We start from the raw sequence: 20806 nt of genomic DNA, 5'->3' as shown, positions 1-20806 counted from the left end.
ACATGGAAGCGCACTCACCACACACATATATGCACTTATAGACATGCGCACCACACACATCAATGCACACGTACTAAATACAGTGATGAACTCACCCACATGCTCATAACACACAGACCTAAACAAAAGTTCATTATATACATGGATGCCCTCATACCCACCTTCACTGCATACTTGGACGCACTCATTCGCACATTTACAACATACTCGAACTCGCTTAATTGCATGCTCACCACAGAAATACAATACTCTCATTAGATATATTTCGCATACAGTCATATACAGTACTTTGCAAAACATTTAGGCAGATGTGGAAAAATGTTGCAAAGTAAGAATGCTTTCAAAAATAGAAGTTTTAATAGTTTTTATCAATTAACAAAATGCAAAGTGAATGAACAGGAGAAATCCAAATGAAATCAATATTTGGTGTGACTACCCTTGGTTTCAAAACAGGATCAGTTCTTCTAGGTACACTTGCACACAGTTTTTGAAGGAACTCGGCAGGGAGGTTGTTCCAAAAATCTTGGAGAACTAACTACACATCTGTGGGTGTAGGTTTCCTCAAAATTCATCTGTCTCTTCATATAATCCCAGACATACTCGATGATGTTGAGATCAGAGATCTGTGGGGGCCATATCATCAATTCCAAGGTTCCTTGTTCTTCTTTACACTGAAGATCATTCTTAAAGACGTTGGCTGTATGTTTAGGGTCGTTGCCCTGCTGCAGAATAAATTTGGAACCAAACCTTCCTGATGGTATTGCATGATGCATAGGTATATGCCTGTATTTCTTAGCATTGAGAACACCATTAATCCTGACCAAATCCCCAACTTTAGTTGCTGAAATGCAGCCCCAAACTTGCAAGGAACCTCCACCATACGTCACTGTTGCCTGCAGACATTCATTATTGTACCGCTCTCCAGCGAACAAACTGCCTTCTGTTATAGCCAAATATTTTGACTCTTCAGTCTAGCACCTGCTGACATTTTTCTGTACCCCAATCCCTATGTTTTCATGCATAGTTGAGTCACCTGACCTTGTTTCCACGTCGAAGTATGGCTTTTTGGCAGCTACTGTTCCATGTAGACCACTTCTGGCCAGACTTCTCCAAACTGTAGTTGGGTGTACCTGGGTCCCACTGGTTTCTGCCAGTTCTAAGCTGATGGCACTGCTGGACATCTGATTTCAAAGGGAAGTAAGGATGTAAGTAAGTCTTTAATCTGCTGCACTGGTTCCTTGGCCAACCATTGACTGTGACTATGGTCCTCAACGTTGCCTGTTTCTATGTGCTTTTTGAAAAGAGCTTGAATAACACATCTTGAAACCCCAGCCTGCTTTGAAAATCTTGAGAGACCTTGCTGATGCATTATAACTACCTTGTGTCTTGTTGCTGTGCTCAGTCTTGCCATGGTGGACCTGTGACATTAAACTGCCAAAACCTCACCTTTGTAGCAGAGTTTGGCTGTGTTACACCAGTTTAAACCTCCTACACAGCTGTTTCTGTTACAGTTAATGACTGTGTTCCAAAATACATATGAAAATGATAATCATTATCACCTGTTTGCTATAATTAGATAATCATACACTTGACTATAATCATACAAAATCCATGACTTTGTGCAAGTGTGCCTAGAAGAATTGATGCGGTTTCGAAGGCAAAGGGTGGTCACTCCAAATATTGATTTGGTTTCGATTTCTCATCTGTTCATTTACTTTTCATTAACAATTCTATTTTTTAAAGCATTTTTACTTTGCAGCATTTTTCCACATCTGCCTTAAAATTTTGCACAGTACTGCATATATAAAAACACATACACAAATTAATGTCCTGTTACCTGACTGCTGGTGAGGCCAAGAGATGTTAGCAGCAGTTTGGGGCAGCTGAGATGTGGTAGAGGAAAAGGTAGCCCATTGTAAGACATTTTCCAGGCGTCAAACTGATGAACACAGGTGGATCCATGGACAGGATGCACGACGTTATTGTCATGTGATGTGATGCATCACGAATGGAGGATGCACACTTTTCCTACATGTCACATCAGACATACTGTAGCAGTTGCAGGACCGCTGGATGGCAGCATTAGATGTCACAAGAACAGCCTCTCATTGCCTGACTGGTTGTGTTTCATAGCCCTCTCCTGGAGCACTGGGTGCCAGGAAGTGACCCAGATTGCCCTCATTATAATCCGCCCCTGAATACTATACTGAACAGGTGCAGAAAGCAACAATTAAATCTTGATGTTTCCAATTTCAGTTCCTTGCTTTCTTTTCCAATTAGCCCTAGTTTTTTTGCATGGACCTCTTTAGCTCTGCTTTTTTTCAGCACTTCCCCACCTTTTGTGGCACAACATACACATGAAAAGATGCAACGGTAACCCATTAAAAGGGCAACTGTTTGGGGGTGGCTTACAATCAAACTGGCTAGCGACATGTGAACAGAGCTCCACCATTTGGCCTCACTACCCTGCTTCATAATAATATTAATCTTTATTGATATAGTGCCAACATATTCCACAGCACTTTACAATTCATCCCGCCTCATCCTGGATTGAAAGATCCACTTTTTTAGTAACTTACCCTGCCTCTGAACTTCATGATGAGTCATCATAAAATCCAATCTGTGGTGGAGAAACTCCAAGAATACAATCGCACTGTAAACTAAGACGGTACTACTTCAGGGGCCACAGCTGATCAAGGTCGATATGGACATCGCCAGGTCACTACTTATAGTGATTTGGATACTGAACCAAGTCTCAATAACCATGAGGAGCTGTGCTAACACTCGTAAAAGCTCCTTCAAGGGAAAGATTGAGAAGATCAAAATAGACGTGAGCCTAATCCATGTGAGTGAGTTGGTGGATCACGTATCTCGTGCAGGACTCCTCATGAACCTTGAAATAGATAGACTAGACCGCACATGCAAAAAAAAAAGAGAAATTTATTCACCCAAATATGCAACGTTTCAATCTCATAGGACCTTTGAAACATTGCATATTTGGGTGAATAAATTCCACATTTTTTTTGGATGTGCTGTCTCGTCACTCTATTTGGATTACATCAAAGGACTTTGGATCAGGTTCTGTTGAGGCTTGCACCCCTATAAGCATATATTTGGTGCTGTGATATTCCATTGTTTGACATTTCCTCATGAACCTCATCTGAGTCAACCTACAAGCTACCTCCAGTAAAGTAGAAGCCTGGCAGTTACAAGCAGATGACTTGAAAAAACCACTGTTGGTGGAACAATATCCGCATTGCAGGTCTTCCTGAGAAGCTGAGGGAGCCACGAGAGACACTTGTAGGGCAATGACAGAAATCCACTCTATCCAATTTATGGTTGAACAAGCCCACCGGGTCCTGGCCAAGATACCACTACCAGGTGATATAGTTGCTTACCCCCTATGTGGTTTATGCAGACCATGGGATGTGGTCTATACTGCTGCTGTATAATTGATTATCTTGTGATATCTGATTCGTTAAGATATTTGTCAGGGCTTGTACAAAGGCTTGGTACACCGCATAAAAGAACTATGCTATTCCCTTATATCAGATGATCCAAGCCTCACATCATTTGTCCCCAATGGATTAATTTCATTTTAAAAAAATCAGGATCCCTTAGGCCAGGATCACACATGCATTTGTGATGCAGTTTTTGTAGCAATTTTTTTAGTCAAACACAGAAGTGGACACAAAAAAAAAAACAGATGCATCAGTCTTTTCGTTATACCTTTACTTTTTTAGATCCACTTCTGAAAAAAATGACATGTAATGCCAGGGTGCAGCATCAAGTGCTTAAGTTTTCCATTGATTAGTTTCAATGTAAACCCACATTAGAATGGGAAAATCGAGCGACCTGAGCGACTTCGAACTAGGCATGGCCATCAGGGCTACCCTCGCCGAGGCCAGCATTTAAAAAAAAAAACAAAAAACTGCCAACCTCGTGTTGAGAGTATACTGGGAATCGAGGGAAAAATATCCAGCAAGCGGGAATCCTGTGGATGTTAACAACTCGTCGACACAAGGGTCAGAGGAAGATGTCAAGAGTTGTTGACGAACAGGTGGTGTTCACACTCAAGTATATTGCAGCTTAACACAACCCTGGTACTCAAGCGAATGTGTCCCAACGCACAACTTGTTGTTCCTTAGCATGGATGGGTTATAAAAGTAGACAACTAATTTGTGTCATTGTTGTCTAAAGGAAACCGAAAGGCAAAATTCCGCTGGGTAAAAGAGTGCATTATTAGATCACTGAGCAGTGGAAAAACATTGCCTGGTAAGATGAATCCAGATTTCTGTGGCTCATGCTGATGGGAGGGTCAGAATTTGGCGCAGCCGCATGAATCGATGAACCCTTCCTATCAGGTGTCAACTGTTCGGGCTTGTGGAGATGGAGGAATGGTGTGAAGAAGTTTTCTCGGCCCACCCTGGGTCATCTGATATCGGAGGATGTACGTTTGAACAGTAGGGCTTACCTAAGCATTGTGGTTGAATAAGGCCCCATGCACACGAACGTGCTTTTGCGGCCGCAATTCCCCAAAAAATCCACGGGAGAATTGCGGCCCCATTAATTTCTATGGGCCCATGCACACGACCGTCTCCGCGGTCCGTGCATGGCCCAGTAGCCTGGACCACAGAAAGAACGGACATGTCTTACTACCACCGTGTTTTGCGGTCCAGGCTCATAGAAAATAATGGACGCGGCCAGGTGCACGGCCCGCGATTTGCGGGCGGCTCGCGGGTGACACTCCTACAAGGCTACGGTCGTGCACTTGAGGCCTAAGTTCATCCATTCATGGCAGCGGTTTACCATATGGCAGACGGACACTTTTGCGGCTACTGCGAGAAGCTATTCTGTCTGTATATTCCTGTAGAACGATTTCTACACAGAGTGGAATCTATGCCATGATATATTGCTACGGTTCTAAAGTCTAAAGGGTATCCAATGCGCTACTATATGAGTGTCTAATAAAGTGCCCATTCAGTGTAAGTTCTTTGGGTTCTTTTATTTTTGGCTGTTAATCAGTATTATATTCTGTGACTAATAGGTACTCATTCTCAGCTGTGCACAGTTTTAATTTGTGTAAAATGTTAAATGAAGTTAATTTAAAAAAATGCCAACTGGTGAAACTTGATGGACATATGTCTCTTTGCAACCATACTAATGTTACAGGCATAGGGGTAAATTTATCAGCTTTACGCCATTTATCTGGTGTAAAAAAGTTAAACATTTTGGCACACACAATATTTGCGCTAAAATTTGCAACTTTCCTCTTCTCTCACCACTTTTGAAATGGTTTGGGTTCATCAGGAGGGACGTGGCCTGTAAAAAATGGCGCAAATTGTACCAAAGATCTACGCCTGTTTAAAGTAGGCTGAGATTTCGTTTTCTGTCTTTGGCAGTGCCTGAGATGTGCTAATGTCTTAACATAAAACCACGTAACTGTACGTTGCTGTGATGGAGCGGGATCAGAAGCTAAGCCCATGCCATCACCAGTGGGTGTCAGCTGTATATTACAGCTGACACTCTGCTATAATGGCAGGGGCCGAAGCTAGCTGCAATCCCCGCCGATTAACCCCTTATTTGCCATGGTCAAAAGTGACCGAGGCATCGAGGTGGTTTGTAGCCGATCAGCACCCCTGCGACACAATCGCTGAAGTGCCAATTGTTGCTATTGCAACCGAAGGCTTAACAACGGCCTCCTGGTCCATAAAGTACAGAAGCCTATTAGGCCCTGCCAGTTTAACCACTTAGATGCCAGGTTCAATAGCGACCATGGCATATAAGGCGTTAGAGAGGGGTGGCCCCCTCCAACAACCCCTCCACCCGTGACGTGATCTAGGTGTGCCCATGGTTTTCATGGCAGCCTGGGGGCCTACTGAATGCCCCAGGTCTGCCATCTTTGTGCTCCTATTAAGCCCTGACTCTGACGGGGCTAAATAGGAGCCTGTCAATATCACAATATACTGCAATACATTGGTATTGCAGTATATAGTGCAAGCAAGCCAACAATAGCTGGTTCAAGTTCAAGGGAGTTATATTTTTTTTGCCCATTAAAAATAAACTTTATGAAAAGTTCAAAACCGCCCCTTTCGCCATTCAAAAATAACATCACTGGTATTGTTGCATGCATAAAAGTCCAAACTATTACAATATCACATTATTTAACCCACACGGCGAACGCTGTAAAAAATAAAAGTAAAATTGAAAACAGGAATTGCAGCATTTTGATCACCATTATTCCCATAAAAATTGGAATGTAAATTGATCAAAAAGTTGCATGTACCCCAAAATGGTACCAAAAAAAACTGCAGCTCACCACACAAAAAATAAATCCTCATACCGACAATCGACAGAAAAATAAAAAAGCTCACAGATTGTGGTGATACAAAAAAACTGGTAAAACATTAAAAAAAAAAAAAGCTACATAAATCTGCTTACCCAGACCGAGGCAAAAAATACAGGTGAAGGGCATAACCAGAAGCATTAACTGCCACACACAGTATGTTGCCCCCTATAGTGCCCCTACACAGTATAATGTCCGTTTAGTGGCCTCCACAGTGCTCCCTTGTAGATTGTGCCATACAGCCTCCCTGTAGACAGTCATAATCCCCCACCTCCTCCTTGTAGACAGTGCCAGAGCCCCCCACCTCCCCCTTGTAGACCGTGCCATACAGCCCCCCCCCCCCCCACCTCCCCCATGTAGACAGTGCCATACAGCTCACCTCTCCCTTGTAAACAGTGTACCCCCAAACAAAAAATTTTTTTACTCACCTAGGCCCTGTTCCCACGACGAACTTAGCTGCTCCACAATGCCGACGATGGGATCCTTGCGTAGGCCGTCGTGATCCTGTAGCCTAGTACAGAGTTTCCCAACCATTTCGGACTCGAAGCACCCATGGAAAAAAAATAATTCCTCAGGGCACTCCTAATAAAAATTGTTTAGGGAAAGACAGAAACGCCTAAAATCAAGCACTACACTCTTAGGGTATGATCGCACTGCATTTTTGGAAGGCAGAAAAAATATGCGTCAAAATTCCTTCAGGAATTTTGAGGCAGATTTTGAATTGACAGCTTTATTTGATGATTTTTTTTTTTTATGCCGTTGAAGCGAATGCCGTTGACGCAGGCAAAAAAGCACTCCAAACTAGCGCCGCAGGTCATTTCTGCCTCCAATTCATTTCAATTGGAGGTCAGAAGTGGAAACCACTTAAGGACCATCAGTCCGCCACGAACAGTAAAATGACCATCAGCCCCCTACTCACAGTAAAATGACCATCAGTCCGCCACTCACAGATGCCCCCTGTAAATAGTGCCACACAGCCCCTTGTAGATAGTGCCACACAGCCCCCTTGTAGGTAGAGCCACACAGCCCCTTGTAGGCAGCTGCCACATAACCCCCTTGTGTTCCATTTCCGTTCCGTTTTTAGCGGCTGATTTTGAGCCGTTTTGTATCGGTCTTTTTCCCTGTCCATTTTAAAAAACGGATGGATTTAATTTGTAAATTTTTTTGTCACACACTTCCCTCTGTAGATGCCACATACTGCCCTCTGTAGATATTACCACAGCCCCCCTGTATGTAATGCCACACAGCCCCCTGTAGGTAATGCCACACAGCCCCCTGCAGGTAGTGCCACACAGCCCCCCTTGTAGGTAGTGCCACAGAGCACCCTTGTAGGTAGCTGCCACACAGCCCCCTCGTAGGCAGTGCCACACAGCCCCCTTGTAGATAGCACCGCCCTCTTCCTGTAGATAGCGCCACTGTAGCTCCCTGAAGGTGCATAATCCCCCTGTGGCTGGGGATTCCGCTCCTGAATGGAGCGCTTGATATCTCAGCCCATATATGGACAGTGACATCAGGGGCAACTCCTGAAGCGGAAATATGTCGAATATGTGCCTAATATGTTAATTTTGAGTAAAGGTACAGAGAGGAGGAAACCTCAGTTGACCAAAGTAGGCATGGCCTCGTGCAGCGATGTGATGCGGTCCAATAGGAGAGGGGGATGCAAAATGCCTCAAATTTACAGCTATTGAATTAATTCATCCATCGATAAGGGGAGGCGACAGATAAAATAGTTCTCCAAATAGAGTCCAGATGGATATCTAAACTGGGTTCCTCGGCACCCCATGAATTGAATGAGCAACTAAATTATTGTTGCTTCATTTAAACTTATTTTAGAAATCAAACAACCACCTTATGGACCTCATAGACTATCTTATGGGTTAAGATTACTTCCTTCGCCGAGCATAGAACTGGAATATGTATGTGTATATATATATATATATATATATATATATATATATATATATATATATATATATATATACAAAATACATTTTTTGTACATAAAGTTTAGAGCCACCTTGATAGAAATAATAGATGGTCACTGCCGCAAATGTCCCATTAAAAATTCATCAAATAAACAAGACACATGAACATGACTAAAACTAAAAAAAAAACAAAACACAAACTAGCTCCTGGTGTAGTCTTCTAACTCTGGTGGAGCAAGCTGCATCCAAAGTGTGTTGCAGTTATTGCATAAACACCAGAGGAAACGTAAAACACACTACCCCTCCCTCCCAGACTTACCTGACAGCGGGTCTGTTTCACTTGTGAAGACAGGTGTCGTTTGGATGCCTGTTGACCCTTTGTTTACAGCGGGCGATTCCGCTGTTAGTGGATCGGCTGCTGTAACAATGGGCCGATACCCACTGACTCACTACTCTGGTTGTTGGAGCTATGCATTGCCACGGAAACAGGCACCACCCCTTTTGGGAGGAGCTCTGTACTCGGCTTAGTAACCGCTCCCTATGGCGAAAACACCCTTAGATACGTCACTGGCGAGTGTTCACTAGAGGAAGGGAATTCCTAGTTAAAGAGGCTCTGTCACCAGATTATCAAATCCCTATCTCCTATTGCATGTGATCGGCGCTGCAATGTAGATAACAGGAACGTTTATTTTTTTTTTTTAAAACTATCATTTTTGGCCAAGTTATGAGCAATTTTATATTTATGCAAATGAGCTTTGAAATGGACAACTGGGCGTGTTTTTTTTCGTATTTCCAACTGGGCGTGTATTGTGTTTTTAACAACTGGGCGTTTACTTGTTTTACTAACTGGGCGTTGTGAATAGAAGTGTATGATGCTGACAAATTAGCATCATACACTTCTCATCGTTCCCACCCAGCTTCTTTCACTAAAGACACACAGCGTGACGTCACCCACAGGTCCTTCAACCTTGTCATCGGACAAAGAAGATACATCGGCTGAAAGGCGTTCAAAAGGTTAATATGTTCGTCTCTAGGGAGTTTGCTATGCTTAACTGAACATGGTGATGCTGCTGCAAATTCAACTGTATGCCTGGAGCTGTGGTGTCTTCTCTCTTCCGACGCCAAGGTTGAAGGACCTGTGGGTGACGTCACGGTGTCTGCAGTGAAAGAAGCTGGCTGGGAAGTTTATTCAGTGTGTTTCTATTGCACACTTTTTATAAGATATGAGTAAAAGTTATATATTAGCAAACTCTAGTCCTACTCCAGTGATTCCATTATGACTTAAGTAGAGTACGAATTTACAATCTACCTTGGTGGAAGGTTTTAAAATATACCACAAATACCTCAATAGGAGAGGACAGCCTCACAGCGATGCAGAAAAACCTCCGCTCTCCGTAGGCATCTCTGTCCGCTCTGATTGGACAGCATCACAGCGATGCGTTGCCTACGGAGAGCGGAGGTCTCCTCCACTCGGCTTCTTCACTCAAAATTAGCATTTTAGCCGCTAAACCAAGCAGGGGGCATAGCGGGGCAATAAAAAAGTTTTTTTTACAGATCTGGAATGTGGAGGAGGCAGGGAATAAGGGGAGGCATATGGTTTGTAAAAAAAAAAAAAAAAAATCATCATGCCTGTAGAAGCCTTCATGGCCAACTCGATTTTTTTTTCTTTTGCCACTCTGCCTTTCAGCAGCCATAACTTTTTTTCATTGACGTGGCTTTATGAGGCCTTGCTTGATGTGAGAGACATTTAATTTTTTTTCTTGCGTAGTTTGGGGGGTACAAATAAGTTACTGTGTAATTTATGAAATGTATTTTTGCGGCGTAAATTTAGAAAAAAGTGATTTTCGGAATTTTTTTTTTTTTTTTTATATCATTCACTCTTCACGCTAAATAAACTGTTAAATTAATTCTTCAGGTTATTACAGTCGTATAGAAGCCTAAGGTGTACATTTTTTGTTTTTATATGATGTACAGTAGTGTTCAAAAAATAGCAGGGAGTTTAACAATGCAAATGCACTGGAAATACTACACATTTAATTCTAAATCAAAACAATAAATGTTAACATCACAAGCAAAAATTTGGCATACCGTATATGTCGGCGTATAAGACGACTGGGCGTATAAGACGACCCCCAACTTTTACCCTTAAAATATAGAATTTAAGATATACTCACCATTTCGTGCAGGAGCGCTTCACTATGGCCATCGGCGGCAGGACCCAGGACTCTCTGTCTCTTTGAACTCGCGCATGCGCAGATAGGCTGCTTCATCGCGCGAGATCTGAGAGGCAGGGAATGAGAGGAAAGGGCGGGCCAGAGCATCTTACAGAGATGTTCCCTGGCGGCTAATACCGGCTTCCCTCAGATCCGTGGCGGATTCCGTGCATCCCGGGAGCCTGTGTACCGGACTGCAGGCTCACAAGGTAACACACAACCTGTGTGTAGACAATATGTAGACTAGGGATGTCACGATACCAGAATTTGGACTTCGATACCGATACTTCGTTTAGTATTGCGATTTCGATACCAATTTCGATACTTTTGCCAACAGTAATAAAAAAAAAATTCTTCCGTTTTCTGATGTGAGGCGCGACGTGTGATGAATTTTGAACGCGCCTCACATTAATAGTAATTAATCCCATCATGTTTCTCAGTCATATTGGGTTAATGTGCGAGGTACATGATGGGGTTAATTACCGTACTATTAATGTGAGGAACATGGAGGGTAAATTCATTGCACCTCGCGCCTCACATTAATAAGTGAATGAAAGCCGTGTTTATTTCATTTTTTTACAGCGTACACATCATAAATGATGCAAAAACATTGTTGTCCGCGCCATTACTGAATGTGTGTATTTTATGTATTGAGACTTATTTTAATGTTTATTGTAAAAAAGGTGAAGGTGTATTTTTTTTAAAATTTAACAATACTTTGTTTTTACTTTATTTTTAAACTTTAATGTACTGACATATATCAGATATGTGCCAGTACATTAACCTGTGGACGGATAGCACACAGGCAGTTGTTAGGACATACTTGGGTATGTCCTAACAACATGAAATATGGTAAGACAGCCCTGGGGTCCGTCAATAGATCCTGGGCTGTCTGCCCATATATGGTATGGCCCTCGATCGCGTCACAGGAATTCCCTGTGACGCGATCCAGGGGCATCCCCCCTTCTCACTTTCCCCTGAATGCTGCAGTCAGCTGTGATCGCAGCATTCAGGGGAATAACGGCGGAGATGAGCGGTTTCTCTGATCTCCGCCGTTATAGAGCGGGGCTGCGGCTGTGTAATACAGCCATTGCCCCGCTCCTGACAGGAAGTGCGCGCGCGGTCAGCATGAGGTGATGCGGCCGGCGCTGCACTAATGAGCGGCAGTTCAGGCACTGAAGACAGAACATGGGGGTGTTTTGTAGCGCGCCCGCCATGTTCTGTCTCCAGTGCCGCCGCTCATTAGTGCAGCGCTGGCCGCATTGCATCATCCTGACCCCGCAAACTTATCATGACTCAGGAGCGGGGCTGTGGCTGAATTACACAGCCGCAGCCGCGCTCCCATACATTCATGTGTCACTATACTGAGCTGTGCGGCTGCAACGTGCATCCCTAATGTAGACAATATCCGGCATATAAGACGACCCCACACTTTTGACATTTTTTTAAGGGTGTAAAAAGTCGTCTTGTACGCCGATATATACGGTAACTCTTTTACCTCCGGTGATATGACGTTTAAACACCTGTGAGCGGATGTAACTATTGATTGAATACTATCATCTCTTTGAGCTTATTGAATCCAAATCTTGCAAGTTTTGTAGATAGATCTAAAATTTATCTACCCTGACGAGACATGGAATTTTCTTTTTAATGTGCCTACTATTGGTAAATGTTTTCCTTATAACTAATTTACTTGAATAAGTGTATGTTTGGCTCTGCAATGACAAAATTAAATGAAAAAAAATTCAAACAGAAAATTCCAAAACTAAGAAGCGAAATGGATCTTCAACGCCAGGTGTAGCTCGCCGAATGCACCATTAAGTCCCCTGTTACCACTGTAGATGCCAGTATGTGGCAAACAATGTTGGTGGGGGGGATTGTGTGCTGAATAATAATGTTAGTTAACAGCCAATGATCACAGTTAGGAGTGAAGGTCAGTGAATGCAGTGCAGCTATTGGGCCATGTAATTAGCAGAGTGGAAATTTCTTCTTTAGGGTCCGAAACACAACCGTGTGTGATAACTATATAACTCCACTGTGGGAACATAAACACTCCATAGAATTCAATGGATATTTTCAATCTGAAAATCGGATGAAAATAGCGTATGCTACGTTTGAAAAAACATGCACATATTTTATACACCGATGTCAACAGCCTTACAGATTAACGGTGCTTCCATCTTATGCACAAAAAAATACAGACCTAATACTGACGAAGAATACTCTTGTGTGAAATTGGCCCTATACGGTGATGTGATACGTGGGAAAAATTAGTTATATATTTTTTATGCAACTCAGGCACTCCACCTTACTTTTTACAAAGTACAAAGAGTTATCAAGCAATGTGTAGGAATGAGGACAATTAGGTTTTGGAAATTACATTTAGTTAAATGGTCATAGATAGTTTATTTAGTATTGATGAGCATGTGTTTTGCAAGTTTGAAAGCAGCAGAGCATTGTGCATAAGCACTGTACTGTCAGAAAGCTATTATACACAACACATCAGAGTTAATCATCCAAGAATGTGGTGCAACTAGTAGGATCGGATGGCAGGAGGGACTGATGCGCAGTCTTGTTCATCCAGGGTTGTGTCAATTACAGGTCTGTATTGTAAAGTTACCTAGAAGAGAAAAGCAAAGCTTTAACATGCTGAACAATAATGCAAGGGGATAGAAGAAAAAATATTCAAAGCCCAGGTTTTAGGTAGAAGCTCAGGCAATGTTCACACCTTCGTTGGTGTTTTCCATTGTTCTGCTCCATCAGAGGAGCAGAACAAGGGAATAATGGAAACAACCAGAGACAATAGCAGGGCATGCTGTGCTTTTGCCTCCGGTAATCTTGGCCGGATCTGCGACAGAGGCCCCTGATGGAGCCTCCAACGCAGATGTGAACGAGGCCTTACTATTTGTGTGTGTTTTATAATAAAGTTTTCAACAAAATTAAACTCAAAAGGTTTATTTACGCAAAACTCCTATTTTACGTTTATGCGGCAGATTTGTTATAGAAAGTTCTGCAACTGAAAATCTATCACCTCCATCAGAATGGGCTTGTACCTGCAACATGTATTTCAGGTGAATAGGACAGTCGCTGAAATTTTTGCACCATATCTGAGCGCGTGAACTTACCCTTATCGACAGATGAAGGTTTTCTGTTTGACAGGGTTGGTTGTAGGTTAACACATTTTTATGGTAGTACTTGTCATTAACCCCTTCCCGACATTTGCCGTATCGGTACGCCATGGAAAGCATTGACTTCCCGCATTTTGCCGTACCCATACGCCAAATGTTTGGTACCGGCTCAGAAGCTGAGCCGGTGCCATCATCGTCGGATCTCAGCTGTATCTTGCATCCGACAGTAACAGCGGGGACCGAAATTAGCTTCGATCCTCGCCATTAACCCCTTAAGTGCAGCGCTGAAACGCGATCGCTGCACTTAAGGTGTTTGCAGCTCATCGGAACCCCAGCAAAGAAATTGCCAGGGTTCCGGTGGCTGCAATGGCAACCGGAGGCCTAATACTGGCCTCCCAGTCTGCCTAGCACGGAAACCGGTCAAGATCCGCTCGGCGGCGGAGCCTGATCGGCTTCCGTAGTGGCCGGCAAGATGGCGCCGGGTCAGGAGCTGATCCGGCGTCATCAGCGGTGGAAGTCAGCTGTATGTTACAGCTGACATCCACCTGTAATGGCAGGAACCAGAGCTAGCTCCGATCCCTGCCATTAACCCCTTCGATGCAGCAATCGAAAGCGATTGTTGCATCGTAGCGGTTACTAGCAGATCGCCAGCCCTGACAGGCAATCGGGACTGGCGACTGCTGCTATGGCAACAGGAGACACAATGGTCTCCTGCTCTGCCATTACGAAAGCCGATTAGGCCCCGTTGGGAGGTGAAGCCTAATCGGCTTGCTGTCAGTGAAACACTGACAGATCTAATACATTGCACTACGTAGGTAGTGCAATGTATTAGAAAAAAATAAATCTAACAGCTGGACCTTCAAGTCCCCTAGTGGGACTTGAGAAAAAGTGTAAAAAAAGTGTAAAAAAAAAAAAGTGAAAAAAATAAAAAAGTTGGAAAACAATAAAAGTTGCAAACAATAAAATAAGAGTAAATGGGGGATTGCGTTTTAACAAGTCCGTTTATTATTGAAAAAAAATAATAAACCATACGTATGTGGTATCGCCACGACCGTAACGACCTGAGGTATCAAAATATTATATTATTTATTGCACGCGGTGAACCGCATAAAAAACGGATACCAGAGTTTCTGTTTTTTGGTCACTTTGACCTATAAATATTGGAATAAAAAATGATCAAAAGCTCGCACGTATTCCAAAAATGGTACCTATAAAAACTATAGCTCGTCTCGCAAAAAACAAGCCCTCATACAGCTGCGTCGACAAAAAAATTAAAAAGTTATGGTTCTCACAACTTGGCGACAGAAAAAAAACATTATTTTTACAAAAGTAGTTTTATTGTGCAAAAAGTTGCAAAACATAAAAAAGTCCTATAAAATAGGTATCGCCGGAATCGTACTGACCCGCAGAATAAAGTTAACATGTAATTTATAACGCTTGGTGAACGCTGTATAAAAAAACTAAATAAAACGATGCCAGAATTGCGGTTTTTTGTTTACCTGGCCTCCCAAAAAATAAGGTAAAAGGTGATCAAAAAGTCGCATGTACCCCAAAATGGTAACAATAATAACTACAGTTCGTCCCGCAAAAAAAAGCCCTCATACAACTACGTCTATGAAAAAAATAAAATTAGTTATGGCTCCAATAAGTCAGGAAATAAAAATTATGCAGTTGTTTGCAGAGGCGATTTATCAAGGACCAAAACTTAGGGAACCAGGAAAGGGAGGGCCCAAACATGTCCGCTGGAAGCGCCGGTGTCCGTATTATACCAGGACAACACTTTCCCAGCAAAATTCGCCAAACTGCAAAGGTGCTGAGTGTGGACCAAAAGGGGCATAAGAAAGGACGCCATATATCAGTGCGACACCGGCCTGTGCAGAAAGGATTGCTTCACATCGTAGCACACATCTATGGATCATTTTATTGTTTTTTTACCCCATTATTATACCACCTGACTATGCCCCTGATGTACTCTGCCCAGCTTACATGTACCCCCACATTATAAACGGAAACACCAGCAATACTCAAACAAAACTACTACCAAGCAATATCCGCTCTCCAAAAGCCAAATGGCGCTCCCTCAGCTCTGAACCCTACAGCGTGCCCAAACAGCAGTTTCCTTCCACATATATGGCATCGCCATACCCGGGAGAACCCTTTTAACAATTTTTGGGGTGTGTGTCTCCAGTGGCATAAGCTGGGCATAACATATTTGCCACTGAAATGGCATATCTAGGGAAAAATATACATTTTTAATTTGCACCAGCCGCAGCGCATTAATTTATGGAAAAGACCTGTGGGGTGAAATGCTCACTACACCCCTTAATAAATGCCTTGAGGGGTGCAGTTTCCAAATGGGGTCACTTCTCAGGGGTTTCTTTTTATTATTTCACATCAGAGCCTCTGCAATTGTGAACCAATACTTTGTAAATCGCCAAATTAGGCCTCAATTTCGCATGGTACTCTCTCACTCCTGAGCCCTTTCGTATGTCCAGGCAAAAGATTAGGGCCACATGTAGGGTGTTTCTAAAACCGGGAAACACCGCATAATAATTAGAGGGCTGTCTTGTTATGGTGGCACAAGCCGGGCACCACATATTGGCATACCTATGGAAAAAATCCCATTTTCACTCTGCAACATGGAGTGCACACTAATTTCTACAAAACACCTGCGGGGTTAACATGCTCACTACACCACTAGGTAAATGCATTGAGGGGTGTAGTTTCCACAATGGGGTCACTTCTGGGTGGTTTCCACTGTTTTGGTCCCACAGGCACCCAGAAACCAATCCAGCAAAATCTGCACTCCAAATGGCGCTCCTTCCCTTCTGAGCCCTGCCATGTGCCCAAATAGCAGTTTCTGACCACATATGGGGTATTGCTGTACTCGGGAGAAATTGCTTTACAAATGTTGGTTTCTTTTTTTTCCTTTATTTGTTGAGAAAATGAAAAATTTTGCGCTAAAGCTACGTTTTATTTAAGAAAAAGGTTTTTATTTTCACTGCCCAATTCTAATAAATTCTATGAAACATCTATGGGGTCTAAATGCTTACTACACCCCTAGATGAATTCCTCAAGGGTTGTAGTTTCCTAAATGGAATCACTTTTTGGGAATTTTCATTGTTTTGTCCCCTCAGGGGCTTTGCAAATGTGACATGGCCTCCGCAAACCATTCCTGCTAAATGTGATCTCCAAAAGCCAAATAGCGCTCTTTCACTTCTAAGCCGTGTGTCCAAACAGCCGTTTATGACCACATGTGGGGTATTGTTTTACTCAGGAGAAATTGCTTTACAAATTTTGCGGTGCTTTTTCTCCTTCAGTCCTCGTGGAAATGAGAAAAAAAATAGCTAAACCTAAATTTTTTTGGGAAAAATGTAGATTTTTATTTTCCAGGCCTACTTCCAATAATTTCTGCAAAAAACCTGTGGGGTCAAAACTCTCACTATACCCCTAGATAATTTCCTCAATGGGTGTAGTTTCCAAAATGGGGTCACTTGTGTGGGGTTTTCATTGTTTTGTCCCCTCAGGGGCTTTGTAAATGTGACATGGCCTCCACAAACCATTCCTGCTAAATGTGAACACCAAAAGCCAAATGGTGCTCCATCCCTTCTAAGCCCTGCCGTGTGTCCAAACAGCCGTTTATTACCACATGTGGGGTATTGTTTTACTCGGGAGAAATTGCTTTACAAATTTTACGGTGTTTTTTATCCTTTAGTCCTTGTGGAAATGAGAAAAAAAAATGCTAAACCTACATTTTATTTGAAAAAATTTAGATATTAATTTTCACGGCCTAATTCCAATATTTCTGTAAAAAACCTGTGCAGTCAAAATGCTCACTACACCTCTAGATAATTTCCTTGAGGTGTGTAGTTTCCCAAATGGGGTCACTTTTGGGGGATTTCCACTGTTTTGGCCCCGCAAGAGCCCTTCAAACCTGACATGGTGCCTAAAATATATTGTAATAAAAATAAGGCCCCAAAATCCTCTAGGTCCTCCTTTGCTTCTGAGGCCGGTGCTTCAGTCCAGTAGCACGCTAGGGCCACATGTGGGATATTTCCTAAAACTGCAGAACCTGGGCAATAAATATTGAGTTGCATTTCTCTGGTAAAACTTTCTGTGTTATAAAGAAAATTGGATTAAAAATTAATTTCTGCAAAAAAATAATGAAATTTGTAAATTTCACCTCTACTTTGCTTTAATTCATGTGAAAAGTCTAAAGGGTTAAGATATTTTCTAAATGCTGTTTTGAATACTTTGAGGGGTGTAGTTTTTAAAATGGGGTGACTTTTTGGGGGTTTCTAATATATAAGGACCTCAAAGCCACTTCACAACTGAACTGGCCCCTGTAAAAATAGCCTTTTGAAATTTTCTTGAAAATGTGAGAAATTGCTGCTAAAGTTCAAAGCCTTGTAACGTCCTAGAAAAATAAAAGGATGTTCAAAAAACGATGCCAATCTAATGTAGACATATGGGGGATGTTAATTAGCAACAATTTTGTGTGTTATAACTGCCTGTCTTACAAGCAGTTACATTTAAGTTGAGAAAAATGCTAATTTTTGCAATTTTTCGCAAAATTTTGGTGTTTTTCACAATTAAATACTGAACATATCGAGCAAATTTTGCCAGTAACATAAAGTCCAATGTGTCACGAGAAAACAATCTCAGAATCGCTTGGATAGGTAAAAGCATTCCGGAGTTATTACCACATAAAGTGAAACATGTCAGATTTGAAAAATGAGGCTCGGTCAGGAAGGCCAAACGTGGCTAAAGAGGGAAGGGGTTAATACGACAACTGTTTTAACAGGTTGTTTGCACACAAAAATGCAATCTCTCACAGACCAGCAAATGAAAAGATAATAAAGCACACCTTGTTTTTAAAAAGGGGTTGTACTCAAGGAGTAGCCTACCACCCGCAACCAGCTATTGCTGTAGAAGCCACAGGCAGATTCCTCGTTTTCCCTTCAGCTAATTGTAGTGGAAATAAACGACATAGTTCCAATTAACCCCTTAAGGACACAGCCTGTTTTGGCCTTCAGGACACAGCCGATTTTTTTCAAATCTGACATGTGTTACTTTATGTGGTAATAACTCCAGAATGCTTTTACCTATCCAAGCGATTCTGAGATTGTTTTCTCGTGACATATTGTACTTGATGTTAGTGAAAAAAAATGGTCGATAAATTCAGTATTTATTTGTGAAAAACACCAAAATGTAGAGAAAATGTGAAAATTAGCATTTTTCTTAATTTAAATGTATATGCTTGTAAGACAGATAGTAATACCACACAAAATAGTTACTAGTTAACATCCCCCATGTCTACTTTATGTTTGCTTCGTTTTTTGAACGTTCTTTTATTTTTATATGACGTTACAAGGCTTAGAACTTTAGCAGCAATTTCTCACATTTTCAAGAAAATTTCAAAAGGCCATTTTTACAGGGACCAGTTCAGTTCTGAAGTGGCTTTGAAAGCCTTATGTACTAGATAGACCCCATAAATCACCCCATTTTAAAAACGGCACCCCTCAAAGTATTCAAAACAGCATTCAAAAAAGTTTCTTAACCCTTTAGGCATTTCACCGTAATTAAAGCAAAATAGACGTGAAATTTACTAATTTCATTTTTTTTTTGCCAAAATTAATTTGTGATAAAAAAAATTTGTACCACAGAAGGTTTTAGCCAAGAATTGCAACTCAAAATGTATTACCCTGATTCTACAGTTTTTAGAAATATCCCACATGTGGCCCTAGTGTCCTCTTGGACTGAAACACGGACCTCAGAAGCAAAGGAGCACATAGAGGATTTTGGGGCCTCCATTTTTTAGATTATATTTTAGACACCATGTCAGGTTTGAAGAGGTCTTGTGGTGCCCAAACAGTGGAGACCCCCCAAAAGTGACCCCATTTTGGAAATTACACCCCTCAGGGAATTTATCGAGGGGTATAGTTAGCATTTTAACCCCACAGGTTTTTTGCTAAAATTATTGGAAATAGTCTGTAAAATTGAAAGTCCACCTTTTTTCTGAAAAAACGTAGACAGTTTTAATTTTTACTAGAAATAAAGGAGAAAAAGAACCACAAAATTTGTAAAGCAACTTCTCCCGATTACGGGAATACCGCATATGTGGTAATAAACCGCTGTTTGGACCCACGGCAGGGCTCAGAAGGGAAACAGCGCCATTTGGATTCTGGAGCACAGATTTTGCTGGAATGATTTTCGGTGCCATGTCGCGTTTGCAACGTCCTGGAGGTACCAAAACAGTGGAAACCCCCCAAAAGCGACCCCATTTTAGAAAGTACACCCCTCAAGGAATTTTCCTAGGGGTATAGTGAGCATTTTGACCCCTCAGGTTATTTGCAGAATTTAGTGGAATTCGGCCATGAATATGAAAATCGACTTTTTTTCTGAAAAAACGTAGACATTTTTAATTTTTACTAGGAATAAAGGAGAAAAAGAACCACAAAATTTGTAAAGCAACTTCTCCCGATTACGGGAATACCGCATATGTGGTAATAAACCGCTGTTTGGACCCACGGCAGGGCTCAGAAGGGAAACAGCGCCATTTGTATTCTGGAGCACAGATTTTGCTGGAATGATTTTCGGTGCCATGTCGCGTTTGCAACGTCCTGGAGGTACCAAAACAGTGGAAACCCCCCAAAAGCGACCCCATTTTAGAAAGTACACCCCTCAAGGAATTTTCCTAGGGGTATAGTGAGCATTTTGACCCCTCAGGTTATTTGCAGAATTTAGTGGAATTTGGCCATGAATATGAAAATCGACTTTTTTTCTGAAAAAACGTAGACATTTTTAATTTTTACTAGGAATAAAGAGAAAAAGAACCATAAAATTTGTAAAGAAACTTCTCCTGATTAGGGGAATACCTCATATGTGGTAATAAACTGCTGTTTGGACCCACGGCAGGGCTCAGAAGGGAAGTAGTGCCATTTGGCTTTTTGAGAACAGATTTTGCTGGAATGGTTTTCGGTGTCATGTCACGTTTACAGAGCCACTGAGGTGCCAGTACAGTGGAAACTCCAAAAAAGTTACACCATTTTGGAAACTACACCCTGAAAGTATTCATTTAGGGGTATAGTGATTATGTTGACCATGTCGGTTTTTTTTAGCTAGAATTACGGGAGAGGATAAAACTGAAGGAGCGCCTTGTGGCTTTTTGGGCCTAGTTAGATGAATTCCAGG

At 42.0% G+C, this 20806-nt stretch overlaps 1 protein-coding gene across 1 annotated transcript in view; it reads right to left on the bottom strand.

The window, feature by feature from the left end:
* Positions 1 to 12865: 12865 nt before the first annotated feature.
* SDHA (succinate dehydrogenase complex flavoprotein subunit A) overlaps positions 12866 to 20806 on the bottom strand; it is a 72881-nt gene continuing 64940 nt past the window's right edge. Inside the window, exon 15 of the mRNA XM_075826864.1 lies at positions 12866 to 13104. Coding sequence (XP_075682979.1) covers positions 13018 to 13104 — 87 coding nt within the window. The 3' untranslated portion in view covers positions 12866 to 13017. The remainder of the gene's footprint in view (positions 13105 to 20806) is intronic.

This window comes from Rhinoderma darwinii, chromosome 5 (genome assembly GCF_050947455.1).
Source record: "Rhinoderma darwinii isolate aRhiDar2 chromosome 5, aRhiDar2.hap1, whole genome shotgun sequence".
In the NCBI taxonomy this organism is placed as follows: Eukaryota; Metazoa; Chordata; class Amphibia; order Anura; family Rhinodermatidae; genus Rhinoderma; species Rhinoderma darwinii.
The sequence above is the reverse complement of the archived record's forward strand: the minus strand, read 5'-3'. Positions and strand labels throughout refer to the sequence as shown.